At 42.2% G+C, this 27,554-nt stretch overlaps 1 protein-coding gene across 3 annotated transcripts; it reads right to left on the bottom strand.

Moving 5' to 3' along the window:
- Positions 1–874: 874 nt before the first annotated feature.
- Positions 875–25,250, bottom strand: zfyve28 (zinc finger, FYVE domain containing 28). Of its 3 annotated transcripts, none has more exons than XM_053433944.1 (14): positions 24,859–25,249; positions 10,948–11,088; positions 8,329–8,466; positions 7,922–8,124; positions 7,675–7,764; positions 7,470–7,559; positions 7,277–7,378; positions 5,651–7,186; positions 5,360–5,455; positions 4,243–4,406; positions 4,027–4,143; positions 3,039–3,143; positions 2,826–2,929; positions 875–2,683 (listed from the first exon to the last, which is right to left on the bottom strand). In XM_053433944.1, the coding sequence occupies exons 1-14, from the start codon at positions 24,892–24,894 to the stop codon at positions 2,552–2,554; spliced, it is 3,054 nt and encodes a 1,017-aa protein (XP_053289919.1). In that variant the 5' UTR covers positions 24,895–25,249; the 3' UTR covers positions 875–2,551. The 3 variants fall into 3 exon arrangements, with proteins under 3 accessions (XP_053289919.1, XP_053289920.1, XP_053289921.1); XM_053433945.1 differs by having other exon boundaries at positions 3,039–3,140; XM_053433946.1 differs by lacking the exon at positions 5,360–5,455 and having other exon boundaries at positions 24,859–25,250.
- Between the last annotated feature and the right edge of the window lie 2,304 nt (positions 25,251–27,554).

The following is a 27,554-nucleotide window of genomic DNA, read 5'->3' as shown; positions in this document are numbered from 1 at the left end:
GCCTCTAATCCAGCACTCACAGCAGTAATTTTGTAACCAGTTAACAGAAAACACATCTGAAATGGTTTGGTACATTGTCAAAGGGATTTTTGGAGTCTTTGAACGTAATACGTTTTCCTTTGCTAGTAAAAAAGGTCGTAGTAAGTAGGGTCACGTCTGTTTTGTATTGCATTCCCATAAAATTCAGGGATAATTTACACACACATTTCTGTTAAATCCTGTATCTCTTCACACAATTTCTGTCAGAGCCACAGAAAACGTTACACAAGTTTTCACAGGCTGAATACTCTCAATGACTAACCGTTCTCTGTGAAACCATTAGAGTGTCCCTTGAACAATATGGAAACTCTGAATGTGTCACTATAGTTCCTGATAAAATTCAGTTAAGCTTTGTGTAGCTCATCAGATGGGTCAGCCCACATCTCAGACTGAAGTGGCAGGAAACATACGTAGATAAATTGCTGCTAAAATAGTCCCAGGGTGTGAATTTTTAAAGAACATACAATCAGTTAATATTCAAATCAAAAATAAACTCAAATTTAATAGAAGTGTGTGCTCTGGTTCTGCAATCAATTTAAAGAAATAATATTCCTGTGGTCTGGGACAAACAAAGTCACCTTTGAGCTTAATTTCTTAAATCTATAAACCGGGAGAAACTGGTATCTACAGTCTAATCTGTTGATAAATGAATTCAAACCCATCTCATAGCTTGTGAAGATATATCTCATTGTGACGTTAAAAGTTTGAATATTGGACTATAATATTCAGTAGGTTGATAAATCAGGATAGCAAATCTTTTGACACGTTTCAAGGCAGAAATTTCACGTTTCAGATATTTCCTGAGGAAGTACAGAGGAGACAGTATCAGTCAGTATTTTTCAAACAGGAAAAGTAATTTATTTCAATATACATGTCATTTAAAACTATATAACATTATTTGTTTGTTGAATATTTTACACAGCTTTCATCATGTAAATGTACTGGAATTTTACAAAATAAGACCATGTTCTGAAATAATAATAGGATATTGCCCCTTAATTTAATATGATAATGATTCCTTATTTTCTTTCTTTTACATAAAAGTAATTACAGCTTCATACATTATATTTGTTCTTTATGAAAGAAAAAAACAACATACCATTTCAAAGTGAGTTAATGAGTTATTTGACGAAAATAAGATTGATCCAACAGTAGTTAGTAATTCGGATGATGTAAAGCCTGAGAAACTGCTTAGAGTCAGAGCAGAATGGACATAACGTGATATCAGACTGTTGCTGTTTGACTGGTCACTGCAAACCGTTCAGATGGATGTTAAGAGCGTGGAGGATAAGAGGAAGCAGATTCAAGAGCAGAAAGGAAGTCAGATGTAAATCTTCTTTTTCTGGAAACCGAATATTTGTTCCAGCCCGACAGTACCACCGGAGCCAAACATGGGAATAACTGGGTGTAAACAGAATTCAGCACAGCTTCGCTCTGCAGAAAAGGCCTAGAACTACAATTCAAACAGCAAATGATCTGTAAAGTGTGCAGAGCCACTGTAGTTCATAGTAATATTGCACTATAATAAGTGTGAGGAAGGGAAAATCGATAGGGCAATAATTGGCCTGTAGGCAAGCCCCTGAAAAGGCTGATGGTTAAAAACCATTTGTTCTCATCATGGTGATGACAGCACTGAGTGAAGAGAGGAAAACTCTCCACTAGGGGGACTTCAAGACCCCGGAGAAAACTTAACATGCCATGGTGCAACTGTAAAAGCAATGGGCACAGCCCATCACCATCAAGAGCTGAACAGTCCTTGATGGAACCTAGATTCATTTCTAAAAGTGGTTCAAAATTACACATTCATTGACATTACACATGAAGGAATCTCAATATAAAAGCCATCTGTTTTTCATTTTTGCTTTACTGTGACTAGTAGCCTGGTGAAGGTTGGTTTCTAGTCCCCATACTTAGCAATCATTTACTGGAGACATTTTAGAGTGGCTCTTACCAGAATTATCCTTATTTACATTGTTATTGTGATTTACATTCTTTTGAGTAATCCGAGTCCCGAGGGAGCTCTGGCACAAATGTAGGAAGCTCGCTAAAGAATAGGAAAATATTTCACAAGTCCTTTCATTTACACCTTAAGCAACAAAAAACTAAGTGTTTGTTTCTGATGTTGTGTTGCAAACTGCTACAGAAGACTGTTGCACAATACCAGTACCAAATGTGTTATTGCCCGTTCATTCCCTTTCTTTTGTTGCAACTCTATTATCAAGACAGGCATTTGTGAACCATTTGCATTGTCTGGGCACAGAAAACCAACCCTGTGGTTCCCACTGAGGCGCCAACATCTCTCAGAAACAGATCTCATCGTCAACACTGGGGACTGGTCTCTTTGCTCTGTCGTCTGTAATGGCCTTACTCTGAAGCCTTGCTTAGCAGGAACAACGACGACCATTTAAGTTGACCAGAGCAGTGTAGCATTTGCTTTGTACACAGCTGTGGATCTGTGTGTTGCATATGATCTTAATGTGGTGGACTGTGTGCTTTCTTAGAAAATATGAGGTCAGATGCTGGCCTTGTCGCTGTAGAAGGGCGTGACATGGAACATGAAGCAGTGTGTGCACACCCTGACGGGCTTCACCTGGCCGTACCGGGGCAATGGTGCCGAGTGGGAGGAGCAGCGAGAGCAAAATATCTGAAATGAGACAGGATACAATGGATCAGTCAATGTCCGAATGCTTATAATGTTGGTGACTAGTCATCTGTTTCAGTAACAACACAATCAACAGGATATTCTGCCACCTACCCTCCCTCAGACAGGAAGAGAGTAATCGTACCTTTCCACAGCTCCTACAGTGATGCTTCCTGCGGATGACAGTGAAGGGAGCCTTGCAGGCAATGCAGGAGTTGCAGGCTTCATCAGGGACCCAGTCAGGAGGGTCTGCACAGAGCCAAAACAGAAACAGTCAACACCGAGCAGGGCTGCTGAAGGAAGCGGAGAAAAATGAACGGGCTCACATTTCAACTAAACTGTGAGTAGTTTTGCTGACCTTCAAACTGGCCTTCTCGCGCCTTGGCTGCCAATTCAGATGAAGAAATGGTCTCTTGACAGAGAGCACAGTCCTCCAGCACAGCACTATGCAGCACAGGACCTGCTGCACACCACAGAAGAAGACATTTCATCCACTATAGTGGCACAACAACAAATAATACCCAAAGAATAATTTGATGAATCCATGGATTCATTTTAAAGAAATTTGACTTTGCATTATTCTTAGATAAGAGACACAGAGCTGAAACTGAACGGATGACTATTTTAAGCAAGCAGTTTGTAAGCAGGATTAGATCAAAACAACTTAACCGGTTTATATGAACATTTGTTGAGGGGTGGATGTGAGATAGAATTAAATTAACGTATCATGACCGGGTGGCGAATCCACGATTTCTTTATTATTAGGGTTACGGTTAAGGAATAGTTCATGGATCTTGATTTCGAAAAAATCATCCATGTTGTGTGATATCTTGCAGATCCAAATAATAATCAGGAGTTTGTGAATTAAATTGTGTCTTCATAAGCGGACTCTTTGGCCTTGGTGGAGGTAGGAGCTCTACTGAATGCCATTCTAGGTTTGTAAAGTTTAGTGAGACAGAATATGGGTCAGTACGAGGCAGTTGAAGATATATTACATTACTTTTTAGTTGCAGTGAGGTTGGAGCCACAGACTCAGGAGGTAGAGCAGAATTAGAGCAGAACTAACAAATAGATTGGGGGTTCTATCCCTTGCGTCTTAATGGAGCCCGCATGCAAAAGTGTCCTTGAGCAAGACCCAGAACCACCCTGCCCCTGGTAGTGTGTGAATGATGAGTGGAGAGGAAAAGTTCCGGGTATAGAAGTGCTGTATGAGTATGAATTGTGTATGAATTACATGAGGACTGTAAAGCGCATTGAGTGGTTACTAAGACTACAGAAGTCCATTTACCCATTATATTTCAAATGGAAATACAGTGTATCACATATTTCCAAGACATGAGTCTTACCTTTCTTTTGCTTATCGTCGTCTCCCACCTCGCACTTGGTCGCCATGACTTCAAACAGAGTCTTCAGGATGCTGCGAAGGTCACTGGCATAGTTGGTCTGCAGCTGATCAGCAACACCTGCATCATACACAATAGATATTAGTGATAAATTGATAAAGACAGATAAATAAGCAGAGAGGAAGGCGACTAAGAGAGAGAGAGACAAGGAACGTTTACCAGATATGCAAACAAAGAGACGGTGGATCAGGTCACTGCTGCTGTGGAAGCGGGATCGGATTTTGTTCCTGGCGGCCACCTTGGCGTCTTCCAGAGCCAGCTGGATCTCTCGATGGTCTGGGTCCTCTGAGGTCCCAGAGCTGGGAGTCAGACTACTCGCAGGGCTGGTGGAAGTGATGAGGAACAAGGGAGGGATTGTCATATCTTCTTTCCCACATGTGCATCCACTATTAGCATATTCCATTTATATTTCACCAATAACAGAATTCCTCTCTAAACATTTAAGATGAATCCAGAATATTGTGTACGTGAAAATTAAGAAAATGCATAATCCACTCCCTGGATATTACCCACCATCTGATTAAAAATTAGTAGTGCTTTAGTAGAATGAGCACAAAAGGTCTGAGGAGACAGTTAAAATGTTTAAGCACACTGTAAATCTCTGCTATTATCTTTAACCATGCTGCATTCACACAGAGATCACTACTCGCACACAGGTTTAGTAAAATTAAGGTACAATCACTGCCGCCTTTTCAGTAAATACAAAGTTTTAAGTTTAGTTAACTTCACCGTCTTTCATTATGTAGAGTGTTTATCTAAATGTGTGACTGGCCTTGCTCCTCAGCCTCTCTGTAAATACATCCTGTCACTAGAGCTGCAGTAGATCAACCAGAGTGCCCCTTCAAGTGGCAACTGTAAGGCTTCCTTCTATAAAACATCCTTTGCTCAGATCAGCCATTTCTGTGAAAGGAGCAAGGCTGGAACTCACTACCTGATCACTGGAAATTTACTGCAAACTTCCGCACCTTTAAGAGAGCAACCAAATCCTGGCTATTTCAACAACAAACTCACACACATGTTATGTTTGTAATGTTAAATATAAATAAGTAAATCTAGAGTCAAACAGAGGAGACAGATTAAAGTTGCCATCTGTCACTCATAAGGGAAGAAGTGACTGACACTTCAATCAATCTGAACAAAGACGAGATAAAGCCTGGAAATGAACAAAGACATATTTTTATCATTCACACAAAGACTCAGTTAGTCAGTAAAACGTCAGAGTGTGGGCGAGATGAGACACTCACAAACATGACACTTTTCATGAGTGATTAATTACCTGGGCGTATATGCGCTGCTCGACAGACTACATGTGGTGACCGACACACTTTCACAGTCACTACCTGACACAGAGCTGAGGGGAGAGTTCTGGAGACTAAAAACAACCAAATAAATAGTGAAATATGACAAAATAAAACCAAGTACAGAATAAATTACGAATACACAAACACAACAGTGGAATAAATCAAAATACGTGGAGCTCATGCTTCAAAAAGGAAAACTTGAGGAAAGGTTACTCCGATGTCAACCAAAAAAACAGTAAAAAAATTACTTAAGGCATATGGCATACCTGGAGCTCCTTCTGCTGTCGTCTTTGGTGTCCCTCTTCTCTTTACATCCTGGCTTATCTTTATCCACCTCCTTATCCCTCTGTCGGCCTCCACTGGCCTGTTGCCTCTTTTCTGTCCTCATCTGGTTGTTGCACAAAGAGGCTCCATCCCCTCCACTGGACCTACAGTCCTGAGCGTGATGCCCCGGCCCTGGAGCCAACACCAGGCACGTCCCGCAGAACTGGGAGTTTGAATCCTCTACCAGCGGTTCTGCAGAAGGTGGAGTCACCTCGGTCCGCTCCCCCTTACTGTGAGGCTCGTGACCTCGTGGGGGCAGCATACATGCAGCAGACTGGATGACGGTGCTGGGGACTGCATTCTTAGAGTGTTTGTCCAATCCCAGAGCGATCCCTAAGCTGAGTCCAGTGGTCTCAGTGGTGATGGCATCCTCGTGGCCATCCTCACAGCTCCCACAGCAAACACACGAGTTAAGCAGGCAGTGAGTGGCCACCAGAGGGCTGCAGGGCTCAATTTCAGAGGGAGTGGGCCGCTGAAGCAGCAGCTTGTCCACGGCCAGCTCTGTCAAGCTCGGGGAGCGAGGGTTGAAGATGACAGTGGCAGACAGCTTCATCCCACCCATACGGTGGGCGATGACCTCTGCAGTTTCAGAAGCTGTCCCCTCTAAACCCATCTCCCACCCATTTGTGTAAGGCAAAGGCTCTGAGCCAGGAGCGGTGGTGCATGGTGGGATCTTTGCGTTGTGACAGAGTGTGTTCTGACTGCGTGGCTGTGGGCATGGCTGCTCTGATGGGGTCTCAGAGTACCAGCCGTTCCCTACTAAGTCTGGCCGCTGTCCCAGCTTGCGTTGCAAGGGACGCGCAGAGTCTGGTGCTTTTAAAGGAGAGGAGACACAACTACAGGCATCTTTTGAAATGCTGGTGATGTTTTCTCCGCCTGCATCCAGGTCGTCCATGAAGAAAACCCTGTCCTCCTCCTCTACATAGATGCCTGTCCTTCCCCGGCTCACCAGAAGCCTGCGGCAGGGAGACGTGTCAGTGCTGGAAGCCCCACTGGAGCCTCCATCCTCACCTCTGTTTGGTTTCCGGGCTGGTGACTGACCCTGGCTGGGTGGCGACAGCAGGGTGGACATCTCGTCTCCAACAAGATACACCATCATGTTGAGTTGCTCCAGTTCCTCCTCGTCGTACTGCATGGAGCAGGCCAGCTCAGCCTCCTCAGCCTCCTCGCAAAGCAGGCCCTGTTCCCGCTCCTCCTCTCCCCTCTCCGTCTCCACCTGCTCCCAGCCCTTTTCCACTTCCGCCAGCTCCTCCTCCTGGCTGGGACACACATACAGAGCCAGATGCTCCTGCTCCCCCTCATTCTCCCCGTTGGAGGTGTCATTAGCGTTGCTGCAGGATGACTGATTCTCTTGGATCGGTGCTGGTTCACTGTTCGCAGCCAGCTCCTGGTCTGTGGACAATTCCCCATCCTGAGAGATACACAGGTTCCTTTCCAGCGAAACCAACTCCTCTTCAGTCAGGGTCTGCAGCAGATCTCTGCAAAGGCATCATATGGTAGTTTAAAAAAAAAAAAGAGTAATACGTGAGGAAAAAATATGTGTGATGTTTAATCTTAATGGATTGTACCTGATTTTCTTAAGTAAAGTGCGAAAAGGCCGGAAGAGCTCCGACATGTCCTCTGGTTTTCGGTGTAGGTTGAGAGGCCCCTCTGAATACACAATCAGCCCACTAAAAATATGTTTAAATTTCTGTAAGAGGCTTGGAAAGAGTAGACAACAAAGAGGTGGGCGGGAGACTGGAGAGGACGGGCAACACTTACCACACAATGGCTAGTCTGGGAATTGTAAACATCAGTGCAGGTTCGTAGTCATCGATCATGTCCTGTGTGAGATAGCCCAGTTTCAGAGCCCTGACATGACAGACAGAGGAAGGCACAACAATTAAATGAAAACACTTTGCATATTATTTAGATTCTGGTTCAATCCAGATGAAGTCAGTATCTGTTTATGCCTCTGTGCCCTCACCTATCCACAGTCTCACAGAAGAGAACAATCACCTCCTGCTGTACATAGTATTCTTTGGGAGACTTCACAGGCACCATGGCTGACACATAACTGGCAACACAAGAGAAGGAGGAGGAATATAACTACATTCACAGGTTTCAGGTTTTGTTTTCTTGGCAAACTTGCATCAAAAACATACTTGAGAGGATGAGAAATGTGAATTCATATTGTTGTTACAAACGCCAATAATCCCTTGTCCTCAATTTACCTGAGCTCAAACTCGGCAAAAAGGCTGTCAAAATGTCGCAGTGCGTCCTTCATGCGGTCCGTGTACAAGTTGAGATCTCTCAGGGCCTGGTCTCTGGTGATGTTTCGAACCTCCTCCAGGCTGCGAGTGAGGTCTTTAGCCAGAGGCCTCATCGCTATACTCTCTATCTCCCTGTTCATGATGATGGAGCCGGCAGCCAAACACTACACAGGGACATGCACAGGATACATATTCTAGCCTTGTACAGAAGATTCAGTGGAGAAAATGGTGGTTACAGTTTCAGTGACACACGTGACAATCAAGATACAGACCAATTGTTAAAATGAAATAGGCTAACTTTGATGTGTATGTTTATGCCTTAAGTAAAGTTGTTTTCCTACAGACTGATGCTGGAGGGAATACATTACCTCAGCCCCAAACCACAGCTGCCCTGCCAGGTTGTCATGACGAATCTCCTCGGGGAACTTGACACAGAAGTCTCTGTTGGCCCGGTCGTCGGGGATACATTCATCCATGATCTGATTGATAATGTTCAACACATTGTCCTGCAGATGAGCACAAGAGTGTCAGAAAAACAAATTGAACAAATTAGTCGGAGGGACGGACAAGAGTGAGAGAAAATCTGTTCCTGAAAACTCAGTGTCCGCAGTGATTATCTAATGTTGGTTAATCTCAGTTCCAACTCTTTGATAAAGCCATTGTATCACAGCGTTTAAGGACCATCGATTAGGAGGAAAAGAAAACGATTGGAGAAGTACATGAAACCATTATGGGATTCACAGCTTCATTCTCCCTCAATAAACATTTAACAACTAAAGCCCACAATTCCAGCAGTGAAAATGTAGTATCACACGCAGAAACAGCTAATCAAGACTTATATGCCGCTGACATGTACAGCAGCCGTAACAATGACATACAATGAGCCTTTCAGTCAACCACAGCTGCATGGTGCACTGTAATCTTGTCAGGCACAGCACTGCGTCTTTTTCTGCTCGCCCCGAGGAGAAAGATTAAAAAGGTTTGAGAGGGAGAGCTTAACCACCGATTCCTTTATGGCTGCCCGCAAGTGTCCTGGTCTAGTCTGAGTACAACCCCACTGTCTGCGAGCGTCTCCCAGCAGGGGACATGAGTGATAACCTTCACTGCTGCTGGTTCCCAGTCATCCAGGGCCAGTGGCTGTGGTGCAGTACCTACTTCTAGCTTCTATTTTCTCTCGCTCTTTTCACTGTCTGTCTCTGACCCCTTTTCTCATCCTCTGTCTCATGTGTATGCCATCTTACTCAATCTTTATCCATCGTACCCACACACACACACACACACACACACACACACACACACACACACACACACACACACACACACACACACACACACACACACACACACACACACACACACACACACACACACACACACACACACACACACACACTTCCCTGCTCCAGCAGGCAGCACTGTAAGAACAGACGTGCCAACATAATATGAGTAGCATGCCAGCAACCCCCACAGAGGCCCATGAATAGGAGCTGATAGCTGTAGTGGCAGGTTCAAGTGCAACATTTTGGCTTGGGTGCACTTGCCTTCTATTCTTGGGGCCTCTGGGATGTGGGATATAGTGCTGCTTAATTCATTCTCCAAAATCCATGAGCTACGCGACTGTTTAAGTCTCTTCTTTTAGCATCTAAGTGCTGAGAGTTTGCTGTAAAACATTTTTATTGCAGCTTGTGAAATAATAATAAATCAGACACTGATATGAGGGGCAGACCAAATCCTAACGAGGGCTACTCATTCACAACTTCTGAAAATTCTCAGCATGAGAAAAGAAGAACACAGTTTTGAAAAAGGAAGACGAGCAGGAGAACAATTAAAAGAGAAAGAAACAGTGAAGATAAAAAGGTGACAGATTGGCAGAGGGTGGGATGGAGGGGAAAGAGACAGAACAGTCGGGGATCGAGCATTGACCTTATTAAGTGGTTTTCCCCCCCGAGTGCCTTGGTGGTGGGGGGGCCAAGGCACAACGGGCCAAATGAGGACCTCCCACCACCACCTCCAGCTCTCTCAGCATGAAGCAGCATAGCAGCCCTCACTCACCTTTAGAGCTCCTCCCAACCCTGAACTCTTAAAGATCTCAAAGCTCAGTACTCAACACTCAAAGCTGTATTGCTGTTTGCAATAATCTACTATATCTTATTATTCTTAATTTGTGTTTCATTTAGAAGCTACAACAAAGAGACTCGAGTTCAAAACAAATTCTTCTTCACAACACTTACTCACTTCACTTTACTTACAGTAATAAAACAGCTCTTTCTCAAGAAGTTGCTCTTGTAAACATTTCCTATTGACCCACATGACACATGGCTCTGTGTTATGGAGGCCGAGAGGAGTGTGTCCACTGGCTGCTTCAAAACAAAGTCCACTTATCTCACATTATCAACAAACCTGCTGGATACAACAACCCGGCCAAAGCTGTTTGGTAACGCAATCATCACATTGTCACACCTGCATCCGGTAAGTGAAGATAAGGGTGTCGGCTATTTTTAGCTTCCAGTTAGACACAAAGGTCGAGCCAGGTGAATATGAGAATAAAAACCATCTCAAATAAACATGTATGTAATTATGGATCAAAGTCAAATCCAAGCTGGGGATTAATCTGTCTCTATTTGGAGGCGACCAGATCAAGGCCAGGCCGGATGGTTGTGGCACATACAGTACGACAGGTGCCTGCGCCATGAGCAGCATGTCCCCGTTTGACTCCCGGCCATTCCGACCCTTTACTGTGTTTCTTTCTCCTTCCCTCTCACCCTGTTTCCTGTCTCTCTTTCACTGGCACTATCTAACAAAAGCACCAAAATAAACCTTATAACTAATGTGTCTTGATCCAACTTTAATTCACTTAATGACTGTTCTTTTGTTTAATTTACAGTGAATTGATTTATAAATATAAGCAGTGATCATAAACTCTATTAAGTGAAATGAAAAACACATAACAATGATGACTTTGTGTGTGTTTGTTTCTCCTTGCTGACCTGACAGGATCGAAACTGGTTGACCAGCAGGGTACATCTCTGAGGGTCCTTCCTGCCGTCGAGGCTGTCCAGCTCCGTGGCCACAAGGTTCAGCTCTTCATCAGCGTAATAGAATTGGGCCAGGAGCTGAGGGTCCGTCCTCTGCAGAGAAGCACATGGCAACACGTGAATGTGAGATTAGATACGCGTGTTGCTGTTAATGAGAAATGATACCAACTAGAGACCGACTGATATATCGGCAATGCCCAAACGCATCAAATCACAGACTCTTATCGAAACAGAATAGTATTTACAGAGGAAATAACAAAATATCAAAGCATATCACTTTTTTTCAATGTTATAGGGTCGTTTATTTAACATAAACGACCCAATAAATCAGGGAATCTTAATGAGAAAAAACAAATCAGGCACATTTAAGGGACTGATTGTGTGCATATTGGTGCGGTTTAATTGTGCTGTATTGTAAGGGGACTGTTGGGTCTTGGCGGAGGTATGCTCTCTACCGAATGCCATTCTAGTTTTCATGTGTGTTGCTGAGAGGAATTATTGTGTGCACAGTTCGGAGCTGTGCATGAGTGAAATACAGTGTCAGGCATGGACAGCTGCAATCTCTAGAAAACACAGCTTGACGCTTTGGTGGAATTGGCAAGTCAACACATGAATTACGCACCATGTTCAGCCGACTCTCCTGGAAACAACAACACTGTGCTACTACAGCACTGTGGTGTTAACAGGTCGAGTATTTATAAGCACAGATTCTACCCACTCCAATCATATGTAGCCAGCAGGGAGTGTTGCTCTTTTAGTAAACGTCACCTGCTTTGGTAAAATAAAACCTAATATAAGGCAAATAAACTGATAGAGAAAGACATGTAGTGGAAGACATCAAGGAAAGGCAGCATAATACAGCAAAATACAGAAAATCTGTAGGAACAAAAACAAAATCAGGTAATCTAGGCATTGTATTGGCCAGCTAACCAACAGATTGGTCTTCCTTTAGTTGAGATGTTCTGGTACCCAAATTTAGTATAGGAAGGTAACTGATATAAAAATGGCATTAATCCTGACAGGAGGCGTTAACGAAGGTTAATAAAGTGTGAAAGCTCCCCAGAAGAGCAGGTTTAATAAGAGAGCCCGGCCCCGGTAAAGGATTTGTGTCATTAGCTTCCACCATGCTCCCCTCAGTGTGGGGGGGAACAGCACAGCGCAGCAAATCACTCCGCTGCTGAATTAAGCACATGTACAGCCACAACACAAAGGGTAGGGAAGAGACACTGAGGCAAAGGAAAATTTAAAGAACATAATTCAATATCCGTATTGCTTACACCATTGCTTACAGCTGAAATACAAGATAATCGATCTCAATCTTCCGGACGATTAAAATAATGTTTTTTAAAGACAAGAACAAGCTATGTTCTTGTCTTACACCATTCTGAGGAGGCCTCATGCCATCCAAAGGTTAATGGTTCTGAAAATGGCGACCACATGCCGATGTGCATCATCACAAACCACAAGGACCCAGTGACGGCACAGGTTCTTAAAAAGACAGAATGACTGGAAGAGGGGGCGAGCTACGCTGGTAAACAGGCTCAATTTCCTGCAGAGCGTCGGATTTCTGGAAGTTCTTCTCACAAAGTCAAACTGAAAACTGGTATTTACCAAAAATATTCTCTCTCTCTCGCAGGACATTCTCCCTAAAGTTTGCAGCGCTTCCGGTTGCGTGATGCTCTCCCCGTGGGCCCGGGCCTCCTCCCTCCGATTATAATACATGGTGCTGTTCCCTCGCTCTCTCTCATTAATAATGTAAGAGACTGTGAGGAGACGACACTGAGATAAACCTGGGGTACTGGTGTCGCATTATTTCTGTGAGGAGGAAAAAATATTCACAAATTGTTTTAAGGTTATTTGTAGGACGACGTACATTAAGGCACAGTGAGAGACTAAATCCTTATTGAAATAATAACATGTTGGGTGATTTTGATGGGTGATAATTAGAGACGTTCTGAAACCATTTTTCCCTTCTCCTCGGCAATTTCACTACCTGGACTATCGGCTGATTCTGAGTACCGAATCAATACCAGTGTTTTAAAGAATTTAACAACTTATATATTTCTACAGCTGTATGCTACTAACTCTGTATGAAGTGATGATTGCTATCATCGGTCTATGGCCTTGCTCCGGTTTAACCGTTTGACAAGCAAATATTTCAGCTAGCTCTTGCTAATGCTACACTAACAGGAATCATTTGTTCTTTGCTGCTCTAACAACAGTACTTGCCAGTGGCAGTACAGCAAAACTTCTGTTTTGGTGCAGTGAAGAAGTAGCGATTTCCACGAAAATTTTGGTTTTATTTGGATAAAACTAATACACTTTAAAGATGTGCACCAAATCGGTAGATACATTTGCCGCGCAAATGGGAAGCAGGTATTGGAACATTGTGAAAACTACTAGTATAGTCCTTTATATATGTGGGACATTTTAGGAATTTTGCTTTAGTGTAAAGTGCCTGCAAGTGTCCCACGTATTGCACTTCCCTAACACCAAGAGTGGGACATTTCTAGGCATTTTGTCTCAACGATAAGTGCCTAGAAGTGTCCGGCTCATTCTGATTGGTCGGGACATTTCTAGGCATTTTGCTACTATGATAAGTGCCTAGAAGTGTCCCAAGTATTTCACTTCCATAACACCAAGAGTGGGACATTTCTAGGCATTTTGTCTCAATGATAAGTGCCTAGAAGTGTCCGGCTCATCTGATTGGTCGGGACATTTCTAGGCATTTTTGCTATAATGTTAAGTGCCTACAAGTGTCCCACGTATTATCCAGCCCTAAACACAAGTGTGGGACAATTCAAGGCATTTTGTCTCAATGATAAGTGATTAGAAGTTTCATGCTAATTCTGATTGGTCAGGACATTTCTAGGCATTTTGCTACTATGACAAGTGCCTAGAAGTGTCCCAAGTAATTTACTTCCGTAACCACTAGTGTGGGACATTTCTAGGCATTTTGCTTCTATGTAAAGTGCCTACAAGTGTCCCACGTATTGTTCTTCCCTTACACCAAGAGTGGGACATTTCTAGGCATTTTGTCTCAATGATAAGTGCCTAGAAGTGTCCGGCTCATTCTGATTGGTCGGGACATTTCTAGGCATTTTTGCTATAATGGTAAGTGCCTACAATTGTCCCACGTATTGTACATCCCTAACCACAAATGTGGGACAATTCAAGGCATTTAGCTATAATGATAAGTTCCTGCATGTGTCCCAAGTATTGTAGATCCTTAACCACAAGAGTGGGACATTTCTAGGCATTTTGCTACTATGATAGGACAGGGTGATTGGACACAGACACAAACTCAACTTTGTCACATTTCTTGTAAATCTGATCCCTCAGAGCAAAGTCTACAAAGATTCCTGCATTTGCTTTTCATGTGTGTGTTTCTCGGTGTCGTTGCCATGTCATGTTTGCTGAATAAACTGGAGGAGCAATTCACAGAAGGCACCTAATCCCTAAAGAACTAGTGTGTATTACAGCAGGCCGGCAAATATAATATTTCAATCTTCTCAAGTGTTCTTTCATATCAAGGTCACATACATGCTCTATATATAAACAATCTGTGAGGAATAGGAACAGACAGCCCCAGTATTATTGCAGGACAAATAATAAAACCAAAGAGCAATACTCATTTCTTCATTTGGCTTTACTATAACAGCAACTATGTGGTTTCTTCAATGCGTAAGCTAATGGGAGGTTAATACAGAGGAAATCTGGATTAATCAAAGATACCACAAATTGATGTATATGACATCCAAGCTCTCTGAACAATGAGAAAAGCAATGATGCCATCAGTCAGGACGTAGATATGACCGGACAAGAGTGAGCGAGACTCTGACACAAATGTCATGATGACAAAACAGGAAGCAGGAGTGGGAGACAGTGAAGGACCTTTTTCTATCCGAGACGCAACAACCGCTGACAGAGGAAGAAAAGAAGCGTTTGAGACAGACACCATCCTATAGCCTCCTCCTGCTGCATTCCTCACACAAGAGGGAACATTCCTGCACCACTGCATCATGGGAGAAACTCAAAGGCAGGCAATGTTCAAGACATGCCGATTTAAATTTTAGATAGGCAGTGGTACTTGACAGCTTCTGAGCTCAAAAGTTGGGTGAACAATGGATTAAAAATGTATTTCCAGTATTAGAAGAAAGGTGGGAAAGATGTAAGTCAGAACTGACAGGCGACTTTTTAGAGTAGTTCTTAATAAGTATGGAGTTACAGGGAAAATGTCAGGTGTTACTCCTGCAGCAAACAGAACCAACTGACGAAGCTGATATTTCAAGATAATATGTAAAGCTGTTTTCAGTCATGCCGAGAAATCCGGACATTTTCCGGATGTTAATCCCGGAGGGGTTTTATGTGAAAATGCAAATGTTCAGCTGCTCCAGACATTTTCCCGTCAGCCCCCTAGTAAAATGTCAGAGTGAGCCCATATGCTGGAAGCAGCAGGAAAGTGACGTGCGAGTGAAAGTGTTGATGACGTTTCTAACACTCAATGGACATGAAACTGGAGGAATACAAATATCTCTGGTTGAAAAAGAGGTGACATACTGCACATACAGACACAGACAAAGACATTACAGAGATTTTGGCGATAAAGTCCAATGCTGGTGACGATGTGATTTCAGCCGCCAGATTTATACTTCATATCCTGCCTTGCATGCTCTAAGCAGACGCCATCCCTCACCTGAATGTTCCAGAAACGTTCCTGTTGTTGTGATCACATCTGATCCTAACAAACTCCTACTGCTTTCTGCATATCTGAAAGGCAAACTTCGGCAAGTGTCCAGACCCAATTATCGGGACATTTGGCGCAATTCATATTTGCATAAAGAGCCCAAGACTAAAAAGGGTAATGGACTATGAACGCCACCTGATATAAGATAAAAATACTGTTTATTAACTTAGTAAACTAGGAAGTTTTATACTATATTTCACAATAAAATACAAAAACATACAAATGATTAGATTGCTTTACATGACCAGCATTAGAGCAGCTGCCTTTGATAGACGAGGCTCTTAAAAGTCATGAAATACAGACTGATCCTCTGACTGAGATTCAGATCTAAAGCCACCGGTGGTAATATTTGCCCGGTTACATGGACTATGAGTCAGTGGTGATGTTGAAACATCTGCTTACATAACACGGGTTAACACAGAGCACAGTCTTGGCTTTGACATTTACTCAAGAAGTATGGAGTAAATGGTAAAAACAATGCTTTTAACAATATTCTGTAACTATGATATCCATAATATAGTGAGATTTTTTTTCAAAAAGGTGACAAAAAAGGAAAAAAGATAAACATCTTATTAAGAGCTAAGAGTAACACCTTCCTATGGGGTTGTTGAAACTGTTTTAGCTGTGTGCATAGTGTAAACATCTGGAGATCTGCCTCCTGGACTTGCGAGTTGTGTCATCATCACCGATGACGGCTCTACCTTGCGCAGGAGGAGGAAATGATTCAGCAGATTCGGCTCCTGTCCCCTGTGGCGTGCCGCTCTCCTCTTATCCTCCCGCTGTCGGTTGTCCTGGGTGCCCTCTCTGTGAGATGATTCAAACAAACTCTGTCCACTGTGGTCAGAAACCCATCATCTCAGACTATTAAGCTCTCATACTTTCGCACAGAGTGACAATTACTGTTAAACCCCCTCATTAATGTAATTCCACAGTAACTCTGACCTCTTCTGTCCCCTTTTTGTTTAACATTGAATCAATAACCGGTGATGACAGTGCGATTCTTGCTGAGATGGGCTACCGTGACTTTTCATCATCTGAGCCAGCTTTCTCCTTCAGCTGCTGATTCGGGGCTTCTATTCAGACTGTGCAGACGACAGAGGCTGCCCAGCTAATGCTTCATGGGCATCCATAGCATCAGTGGATGCACGCCGAGCCCACTTAAGGGACTTATGAGAAACCTTGCCTCTGCCCTCTATACTCTATTCCAGTGCCTCCTGGATCCCTTCCAAGGATCAGAAGCAAATGTTGTGGAGGGTAAACCAGTTCACTCTGCTTCATCCAGTCAGTTGGCAGACTGGCCAAAAAGCAGCCGGATACAGTTCATCACCTCATTCATTATTCAGGGCTCAGCATAAAAGCCCCTGCAAGAGTGAGCCAATCGTTTTTTGGTAACAAACAAGGGAACTTACTCAACCATTATTTATATTAAGTTTAGCAGAATAAAAAGTATAATCTCTCTAAGAATGTGGAGTTGTGCTGAAGCAGGTTTACTTGTGTTGAGTCATTTCTTTCATGTTCAGCTTGCATCAGGAGTTTCTTTCCTCAGCCCTGTGTTGTTTTCGGCAGATACAGAGCTGTTGAGTTTTCAGGCAAAAACTCAGATCTTTTAAAATTCTTGTTGCACTTTTAGACTTTCTGAGATTTTCTGTTTAAAAATCGTGCAGTTATATCAACAGCACTAATCACAGAGTGCCGAAGAGGTTTCCTGCACTAATGAGCTGAGAGCTGGATCCGTAGTAGACATCAGGCTTAACTCAGTTCATTGACTCAGTATTCTGAGTGGACAGCCCATCTGGACTGATGGCATAATCTGTTTGCTTGTCCCCTCTCTGAAGGTCTGCCCTAATCTGGCATTTGGACCTGTGCATGTGGCCGACACATGATTTAGGAGGACAGGCCACACAGTGGGGCCTAGAGGATTTAGGTGGCTACAAGGCGTGATGGTCGTGGTAACAACTGGGGACACCCCTCTTCAAACTGACTGCTGGGAAGTTCTTATGCAAGAAATAATCTGATTATACAATCTAGAACTGGCTGTAGTTCCGTGGATACAGAGGGGAATGAGAATTTTGTCTGTTTGAAAGGAGCGTGTCTGTCCTGAAGATAGATGGAGATGCAACATTCCCCCTTTACACAAAAACACCAATAAGGTCTCTCCATATTCAAGAAAGTAAACAAAACTTTTCCAGATCTGCCCGTTTGTCAGGATTAACCCCACAATTTAATGAGTTCTTCCTCGGGTCATGCTCCACCCCTCCACAAAATGTCATGAAGATTGATTAAGTAGTAAAAGTAAGCCTGCTGACAATCTAACAAACAGATAAACAAACACAGTTCAAACTACAAGGGCACTCGAGAGTCAAGGCTGAATGGCTCTATTGTCACCATATTGCAAATATGTATTGAGAGTATTAGGCAAATATATACACATCATTTTTGTGAAAACTGCTCACAATTTCACCTATAACCATATGCCTGATTCCTTTCTCATAATTATCTCTTTATTACTTAGTGAGAAAATCAGTTTAGTAGTATTTGCGTAATCCTGCTGACATATAAACAGCAAAGTAACCCTAACCTCCTTGGCGAAGCCAATAAACCCAACCTATGCACTGTCATGATACCTCCGTGCAATTCTCACCCACGTCCTCACCACTGCTGATAATGAGCATGACGCAGAGTCAGGTTAATTGTGTCCACATACATGGGATATTGTGGACCATGACTGAGAGCTGGCAGGGCCCAGGCTGTCACAAATTACACACAGTGAAAGCTGTTGATGGCCACAGTGTGTGTGTGGGCAAACACAGCAACACTGATAGCTGTTTGCAGAGATACAAGTCTGTAGGCTTGTGGAACTGGTTTGGTAATTACACTACGGACACCTCAACTTGAAAGGGGTGGAATTAAATAAGTAGCACCAAACAAATAAATACTGTAGTAATATAAGAAGCACATCGTTGCAGCTTCAACAGGGATTTATCCATTATAAAGCTTAATTTTGTCTCATGGCATCCATCCCACTATATATATTTGAGCAAGAGAAGAAACTACTGTATCAGTATCTGGAAAATCCACCAACATCACATAACCAAGTACCCTATACTTTCATTCTCAGCTAATAATACACATTTGTGACATATTTCTAAAGATGCCTCTTGCTCCCACGCTCAAGTTCGACATTACTGATGATTTTCTGGTCATTCTTCGGCAGCATGACAGAAAATGTATAATATCTAATGCTGATAAAAGCTGCAATATCTATACTGCTTTATATTAAAAACATTAGATGGAAATTATCATGTTTATAATACATTCTTGTTCAAATTGATTAAGTATAGGATTTCGAATCATCCCTACAAGGCCTATAATTCAATTAGAAGAAACACTTGTGCTGCGATAGAGACATCCTCTCATCTTATGTCCTGCAGTCTTTCCCCAAGGCCAAAATCTAATCTCAAAAATACAAGCCCACTGTTCCCCATCCAATTCTAATTTCCCTGCCTTCCTCTCTTGTTTGTAAGAAAGAGCCCAGAGCAGGAGGGTAGCGTTTTATTTTCTGGCTCTTGCTGAGAACAGTCCGACTTGCAGTATAGACGAAAGGGACCATGATTGCATGTTTTATGTTCATCAGCAGTGACAGTATAGCGAGGAAGAGGATAGCTATCATCACCAATCACAAACGAGGTGTGGAAAATGAGTGCAGCCTCTCATTCGATTCTCTGTGGCGCCTTTAAATCTCACTCTCTTTCCACAGCTACTTTCCCTCAATCATCGCCTTCCAACACCTTGGACACCGAGCCCTGATTTCCCCCCCCCCAATCCTGCAATGAATTTAAAAAGGCCCTCAATCGCCAGGCCTGTTTCAATCTGCACTAGGGTCAGCGCTCTAAATCCACGCAGCTGACACCAAATCAATTACCGCATGGTGGGTAAGCAGAATGGGACTTCCTAAAAGATCTCCAGCCATGGGCCTAAATATGAAGCCACACTGGCGGCTGCTCAGCAGTTTGCTCCTCCATCGACTCGGTGCCAATCCACTCATCGAAGACAAGCCCCTAATTGCTTCGCTTTTCTCTCGGTTCTTATGCTTGCACGTTAGCAATATACACATACAAAAAAGGTGCAGTGATAAATGAAGAGACAACGGCAGGGCCAGTCATATTCTGCGGAAGTGGAACAATTCCACCACTGGGGAAATGACCAGCCGTGATTCACCAGTTTAGCGAACTGCTACAGAGTTTTTTATCCCATTATAAGAGAGGAGCTCTTATTAGAATTTACAGGGGGAAAAAATCATCTACATTCTTGTTATAAATAGTTTTCCTATTCAAAGGTATTATTCAATAGAATGACATGAGTTGATACCAAAAGATAAGTACTGATTATCTACTAGATTAATCATTGAAAATTGTGAAAAATGCCCATTTCCCATCACAACTCGATGCGATTACTTTTTTAACCTGGTAACTACTAGAAGCCTAAACAATCAAGAATTGGGCTTTTATTGGTTAATTGAACATCTGAAAATGTCTGTCTGGAGTTTTTTCACTGTTGTTTCCGCTACAGTCTGTAGATCACTTTTTTTGATACAATTATGATAGGTGGCATATAAACAAAGAGAGAATTTAGACAGGAGATCACAACTTTAACTCTACAACTAAATATAAAAAATTTCTAAAAAATTATCAGGTATTTCCAGAGATTGTAACATAATATGTACCTCTATTATCAGAGATTGTTAATTCAAATGTGTTGTGGGTTGTCCTTGATTTTTAAAACAATTATTGAAAATTTGATGACACAGACTTCACTTTCTACCCAGATTTAATTCAGCTTGTAATACGACATTTAGACGTTTCTGCTGTTGTAACCATGTGTCATCCCCACCTCTTCACATACGAATATTTATTTTCAAAATTAAGTACAACGGATACATTGTGAGTAGGGCCCACACTGGCAGCAGAGGCATGAGTAATATTAGGGGGCTTTGTTAAAACCATCAGCTGTCAACAAGACTACTCTTCTTTTCTGATGATGAAGACAAACAACTATAAAACATCTTTTATGGTGGGCTGACAATGATTTAAAAGATGTTAAACTATTATTTAGAGCCAAACAAAAATTTCAAGGGTTTACATTCAATTTTGAGTCGTATCAAATCTTTGTTGGCCTTAAATTAAGTGCTGTTGGGATTTGATCTGTTGTTTCTGAAGCTGTGACGGCATTTCTAACAATATCGTAGCATTTCATATATTTCACACTTAAAAACAAGCCAAAACAATTAGTTTATAAGAATAAACTGTCAATAGATACAAATGATGACTTACTGTCATAAGAAAAAAGTTGGAATTCGCAAGAAAAATGTAAAGGTAGCACTTAAAACTTTGTTACGGTCACAAGTGATGAGACTTCCACCATATCATATTTGTTATACTTTTCCCAAATCAAGATTTTTCTTAAGTTCACAAGTGAACTATCAAAGTAGTCAGTCCCTGGTATATGACATATGCTCTTACACCAGGAGCCTACATTGTTACGCACGTAGGGATATCTGACATTTTGATGAGGAGGAGTGTAGAAAGCATCAGCTGCCCACGCACTAAACTGTCCGAAGGGGAGCGGAGGAAATGAAAGGCAAATTAGCAGCATCCTGCAGATGGAGGTGAGCGCGCCCGGCCTGATGCGAGCTGCGAGCCCATCACACTGACAGATGAGGTGGTGTGGAGCTGAAGGTCAGCTTGTGAATGCCTGATGAAACGATGAGCCAAAAGAGGACGAAGTATCACAGGGTTTAGCCTCCTCGGGTGTCCCTCTTCCGCCATTCGTCACTCAGCAAGTTCACAGCAGATGAATGGAAGGCGAGGAGACAGTGGCCATTTTGCCTGCTCGGAAACCTGAGCCAGGTCTCATCTTTGTTTGGGACAGTAGTGATGTGTGGTCAATGAGCAGTAAATTACAGCTAAACACCTGGAACAAGTCTAGGTATTGTGGACATTTGGGAAGATAAATACAAACTGCTGACACATAAACCGGCTAAACCAGCTTTAATGACGAAAAGGAATGTGAAAAATCCCACTGTAAAGCACTGTATCCTAACTTACAGTTCTCCTTTCCCAACATCCTTACAGAAGCCCTGAACAATCCATTCTTGCACTTTGACGACAGAGCCAGGCAGAATATACAGGTACATTATGCACGGAGTGGCACACTGCTCTCTAACACCCGGGGAAGGGATTGTGTAGCAGGGGCAAATAAAAGTCCTCCTCAGTTGACAGGGCTTATCTGAGGAGGTAAAGAGCAGCTCTGGAAATATGAATAGCTCCGCATCAGTCAAGGGAGAATGCTGATTCGACACTTTTCTATCTCCATGGGAATTTAGTTCAATAATAAACAGCTCACTCTTAATGAAAAATGACAATACTACACTGTGTTCAACAATATATTCCAGTTTACGCAGGTTGGGCACCTATTTTGATCACAAACATATGTATGTCATTGTCAAGCTTAGCTTCTGTTCAGTTATTGGAGTATAAGCGTGATCAGAAGCCTTTCATTACTGTTGTCTTTTCATACTGATCGCCATAATTACCAAGGCTTTCCGCGCTCTTCTTCTCTTCGCTCCTTTGAGGCAGAACTGGTCATTTGAATCCCACAGACTTGGGTGTGTAATTCTGCTAATTCCTACTGCGGCCCGTGATTCGGCAGAAAAGCCACTGATGTAACAGCTCAGCTCCTCAGAAGCTCATTCACGGATGTGACAATGCACCGGTGAAGCCCCCGAACACTTGGGCCTGACCCCAACAATGGGCCAGAAAAACGCTGTGACAGCACACACGGTTTGACAGAGAAAAGGGGAATGACGCAGGTGAGTGTGTGTGGTGAAGTGCAGGCGGAGAATACATAATCAGAGGTTTTTCATCTAAGCCTCGTCTGACCCGACGGTTGCAAACGCTCAAATTATAGCTGTAACAGCAACTGACTTATCAATGCATTTGTATATGCTGACAAACTTGTATTTACGGTGCCAAGAAACACAACTCTGACTTTTTTAACAGGCTGTCTGTCTGCCGTATATTCTCCTCTGTCTCTATATAAAACAAAAAGAAATGCTTCAGGGACTCGACGTGAAAAGCAGTTATGTTGCAAAGTCAGCCTTTTATGTGCAGCGCGTATACCAATATACTGAAAAGATACAATGCATTAAACACACCGACATTTTATTCAGGCCTTCTTACTTTGAACGTGGATGTGTGGACGACAGCGGAGAACGTCACACCTTCAGTGTTAAGTAAAGAAAGTTTGGAGAATTTCGATATTTTCTTTAAAATAACCTGGTGGTTTTATGCAAATCTTCTGCCGTTGATAACACCAACCGTTTTGTGCTCATCCCCAGATATGGTCCGCATTAGAATACCATGTGGTATAAGTGGTGTGCGTCCTTTTGTAAAGTGCGTTAACTGGAATATTAGCTTGAAACTGTTTTCCCAGTTAATAGCAATCTTAATTTCTGTAAGAGCATGATTGGGAGTATAGGGACAGGATGAGGTGCAAATATAGGCTGTAAACCAACATAATATTTATTAAAATTAACTCTGTCACGGAAGAGTTTCTCAGTCCATCATGGGGACATGAGGAAATTAGTGACTGTTCATTTACATACTACTCTGCAGAGCCGCTGATGTTTTGTAATGATGCAGCACTAATAAATAACTATATATTGATCATCCGCAGCCTGCCTCAGATTTACACAGTTCAGTGAGTTCAACATTGAGCCGTTCACAACTGCTCTCCCTGAAAATCTACTAGTTAACAAGAACATTCACACTCACTCGTCCAAAAAAGTGCTGCAGACGACATATATTAAACTGTTCATTTAACAAGGCGACCGAGCCTTCAATACTTCCTCTGCTGTGTCAGGCCTGTTTCCACACTGTGAGCCTGATTTAAAGGAATTACAGCACATCTGCAGCATCTGATTTGATGTGTTTTTGAGGCTTTTGACAACCATTTGTGCAATTTAGGCCGAAATTTACAATAAAAAAACAACAATCAACAACAATCAAATGCTGCAGAGTTGAAACAATGCAACAAATTAACGTTTCAGGCATTTATGAGCTTAAATTTTTTCCGATTTTCATCTCAGTTCTGCAGCTTATGTTTGTGTAATGTGCTAACTGTAAAATAAACCTAGGGCTAGGCAATTATGGCCAACAATAATGTCAGGATAAAAATGTTACAATTATCAATATTGATCATTATCACGATAAATGTCACATTAGTACTTATTTTAAGTGTAAAGAGTGGTTTTGAGTGAAGGTTGTGGTTTTACAAATCAGAGGTGGATCAATTAAATTATGCCTTAAACCTGCTCAGCCTACTTTCAGAATGCATAAGCAACATATCGATATATATTGAACCTTTGTTATATTGCTATTGATGAAAATTGTACGGCAATAATTGTTGATATAGTTTTATTGCCTAGCTCAGATTGAATCTCTTTGGACATCGCTCTCTTTGGCTTAAAGAAATTGTGATGAGCATTTTTTCGGTATTATACTACATTTGTACAGTCAACAATAAATCAGTGAATAGAGGAATTAACTTGGAGATTAATTAACAATGAAAAAAATATTTTTCAACTTGAGTCCTCAATATGCCATAGACTTATTTACTTTAAAATCAATAAATATGATTTACATTATTTCAATCATACTGTCATTTTTTCTATGAATGATAAAATCATCATTATGAAGACATCACAAACAACATGTAACAATGAAATCTGTTTCACCAACTAGGATGAGTGACAGTGTCAGACGTAAACAGCCGTAAGTCAGTCAGTATAGATTCCAGCTGTTACATCCAGATTAGCGCATGAAAACAAAAGCAGCAGCATTATCAAAAACAACAACAACAACAAAGGGCTCAGTGATACAGTGTCACATCAGGCAAGGGGGCTAACGTTAGCGGGCAGATGTGTGAAGTGATCGGGGGCTAGCGAGCCTCACTCACGGGCTGTCTGGCTAGCGGCGTCCGAAAAATGAAAAACAGAAAAGAAGCTAAGCATTAAGAAAACATGACAGGCTGCGGGGAGGACACCCGAGACAACTTACCTTGGGCTTGTACAGCCACTTCCGAAACCGGTGCATCGTTCCCTCGCCACCTTCCTTTGTCACCGACCCCTCCTCTCCTCCTCTCCCGTACCTGTGTGTGTGTGTGGGGGGGGGGTCTCACTCTGTCCGCGGCAGCTAAATGCTAAGCTAACGCTGCCGGAGCCTCCACAGCGGAGGACGTGTAGAAAATAACACGGTGAGTTGGACCTGGCCGCATACAGCTATAGCGCGGCTCCGGAGGCGCACAAAGGAGGAGACGTCCGGAGACCTGTTCCCATCGTTCCCCCTGAATCCCGAGCTCGGCTGCCTGGTCTCTCTCTCCCCTCCCCTCACCCGCCCCGGTCACTTCTCCAGCGGGTCCAGACGGCACAGACGAAGCGGAGCGGCGGCGGCGGTGCGTCTCGACGGGTCTCTGCCCTCTTCTCTCTGCCCCTGGAACCGTCACGTTGACAACATTCACCTCCCACTTTCCCAGGAAGTGATGCCTTCACGGGCTGCTGCCAAAACACCGACCTCCCACAGCCGCGATGGGAGGCGCAGACAAAACAGACCTTGTAAGCGTGACTGGAGATTTTTTTCCCCAGTCCAGGTACATGTTTACTGATCAATATAGTTATGGTTCCAGTTTATTATCGGACACAACCTTTCTATAGCCTCTCTTTAAAGGTCCAGTGGGTCAGATTTCGGTGAAAGGGATTTACTTGAAGAAGATTTATGTAAAAAATTAGAAGGGACAAATTAAACACCTTTTGAGATTTTATGACAACTGAAAGCCACCACAGGCTCTCTTTCATGTCTGGAAGGGGATGGAGAGCTGCAAAATGCAACTTTACCACTAGATGTCACTAAGTCTCACACACTAAACCTTTAAAGGGATGGTTCGCAAAAAATGTACATTCACCCATTATCCACTCACCACTATGCCGATAGAGGGGTTGTTGAGGTGTTCGAATCCAAGAAACACTTCTGGCAGGTAAACAGCTTTGCAGCCAAATCAAATACAATTGATGTAAGTGGGAATCGATTCTTCAAAAGTAAAAAAACAACAGAAAAAAACAAACAGAAAATGCCTCCATACTGCTCCAGTGGTGTCATCCAAGTATCCGGAACCCCCCGAAATTCATATTTGACATGATGGGGCATCATTTACACCGTGTTTTTAGCCTAAATGTCCACTGATGTCTTCCTCCACAGCCATGTTCGTACGTGGATCAAAGCTGGTTTGTGTAAGTTTCCATACTGTTATATTTTAGGTATTGGCTTTCTCTTTTCAATCAATCAATCAGACTTTAATGGTTGAGCACCTTTCATATAAATAATCAAGAGTCATCAGAATCAAGCAGATCCACTCCCTCTCTTGTACTAGAGCTTTTAACACTGTCACAGAGTCTTTATCAGCAAGTGGCCCCTGAGATTGCTCTGATGTGATGAAACTGTAGATGCTCAACCTTTCGATGAATCTGATTGATAGTCAGACAATTACATCCTTTGATTTGCTCTTTTGATTGAACCTTCACTTATTTGTTTATACAAAATATAGATAGAATCCTTTAATAGTCCCACAGTGGGGGGGGGGGGACATCAACATCAACCTGAAACAATGTTGACAACAGAACACTAAACTAATGGCTTTGTTTACATGCTCACAAAATAATCAGATTATGTTAATCAGATTAATGCATGAACTCTCTAAAACCTTGGTTTAATCTATGATTTTCCCCTCAGTAAAGCCTCCCTTACAGTTACTCACCTTTCCTTATTTTCCTTGCCATTATATATTATTTACAACAATTATTCACTGTCCCATTTCCTTAATCTGGTTATAATTATTGGTGTGTGTTTAATCTTTTCACGTTGTATTTATGTCGTTGATATAATGGTCGTGCCAAATCTATCATTTCCAACAGCACTTGAAGGCAGCACAGACGTCACAATATACGACGTCATAATCATTGTTGTGGGAGCCAACAAAGGATCAGATGTCACAATGTTAATATTCAGCCGATGGATTAAAACCATCAATGATTTTTAATCCAGTGAACAAAACTGATCAATAATGAAAAAAAAAGTTGATGTTTCTGTTCTTTTTTGGTCTTTTTTTGTGCGGTCTTTAATGAATGTGGGGAGCCTGACCAAAGTGTCCTTTATTTTGAAGACTGTGTCTATTATTTTTCACCAAAATGTCAAAAAGTAACATGAAAATGAACATATTAAAGCTAAACCCCTCTTAAATACAAAGACATACACACACACACATATATAGACACAAATACTGATATTTGCACGCATACACACACAAACATACATACACCATATATATAAATAAATATAAACATATACCTATAAAGACACATATATACACATACATACATGTACAAAAAAAGGAAAAACCAAACGAGACAAAGCAGAAAAGAACAAGATAAAAAATATAAATAATAATAATAACAATAATAATGAAATAAAATTTATTTTATTTAAAAGCAACGAAAAACAGAATAAAACATTATCATTTCACAGTGTCGACCTCCCCTAGTGCATAGGTCATATATGTACTTAAAAATGTACAAAGGTCTTGTTAGGTCTGTTTACACCAGTGTGTTGCTAAGCAACGGCTGAACATGGCAACAGTTGGAGCTGAAAACAAGCTGCTCCTCTTCTTGGGAGAACTCTTCATCCATTTATAACGATTTATTACA

Source organism: Pleuronectes platessa, chromosome 11 (genome assembly GCF_947347685.1).
Source record: "Pleuronectes platessa chromosome 11, fPlePla1.1, whole genome shotgun sequence".
Classification (NCBI taxonomy): Eukaryota; Metazoa; Chordata; class Actinopteri; order Pleuronectiformes; family Pleuronectidae; genus Pleuronectes; species Pleuronectes platessa.
Note: the sequence above shows the minus strand (reverse complement) of the source record. Positions and strands in the feature narration are given on the sequence as shown.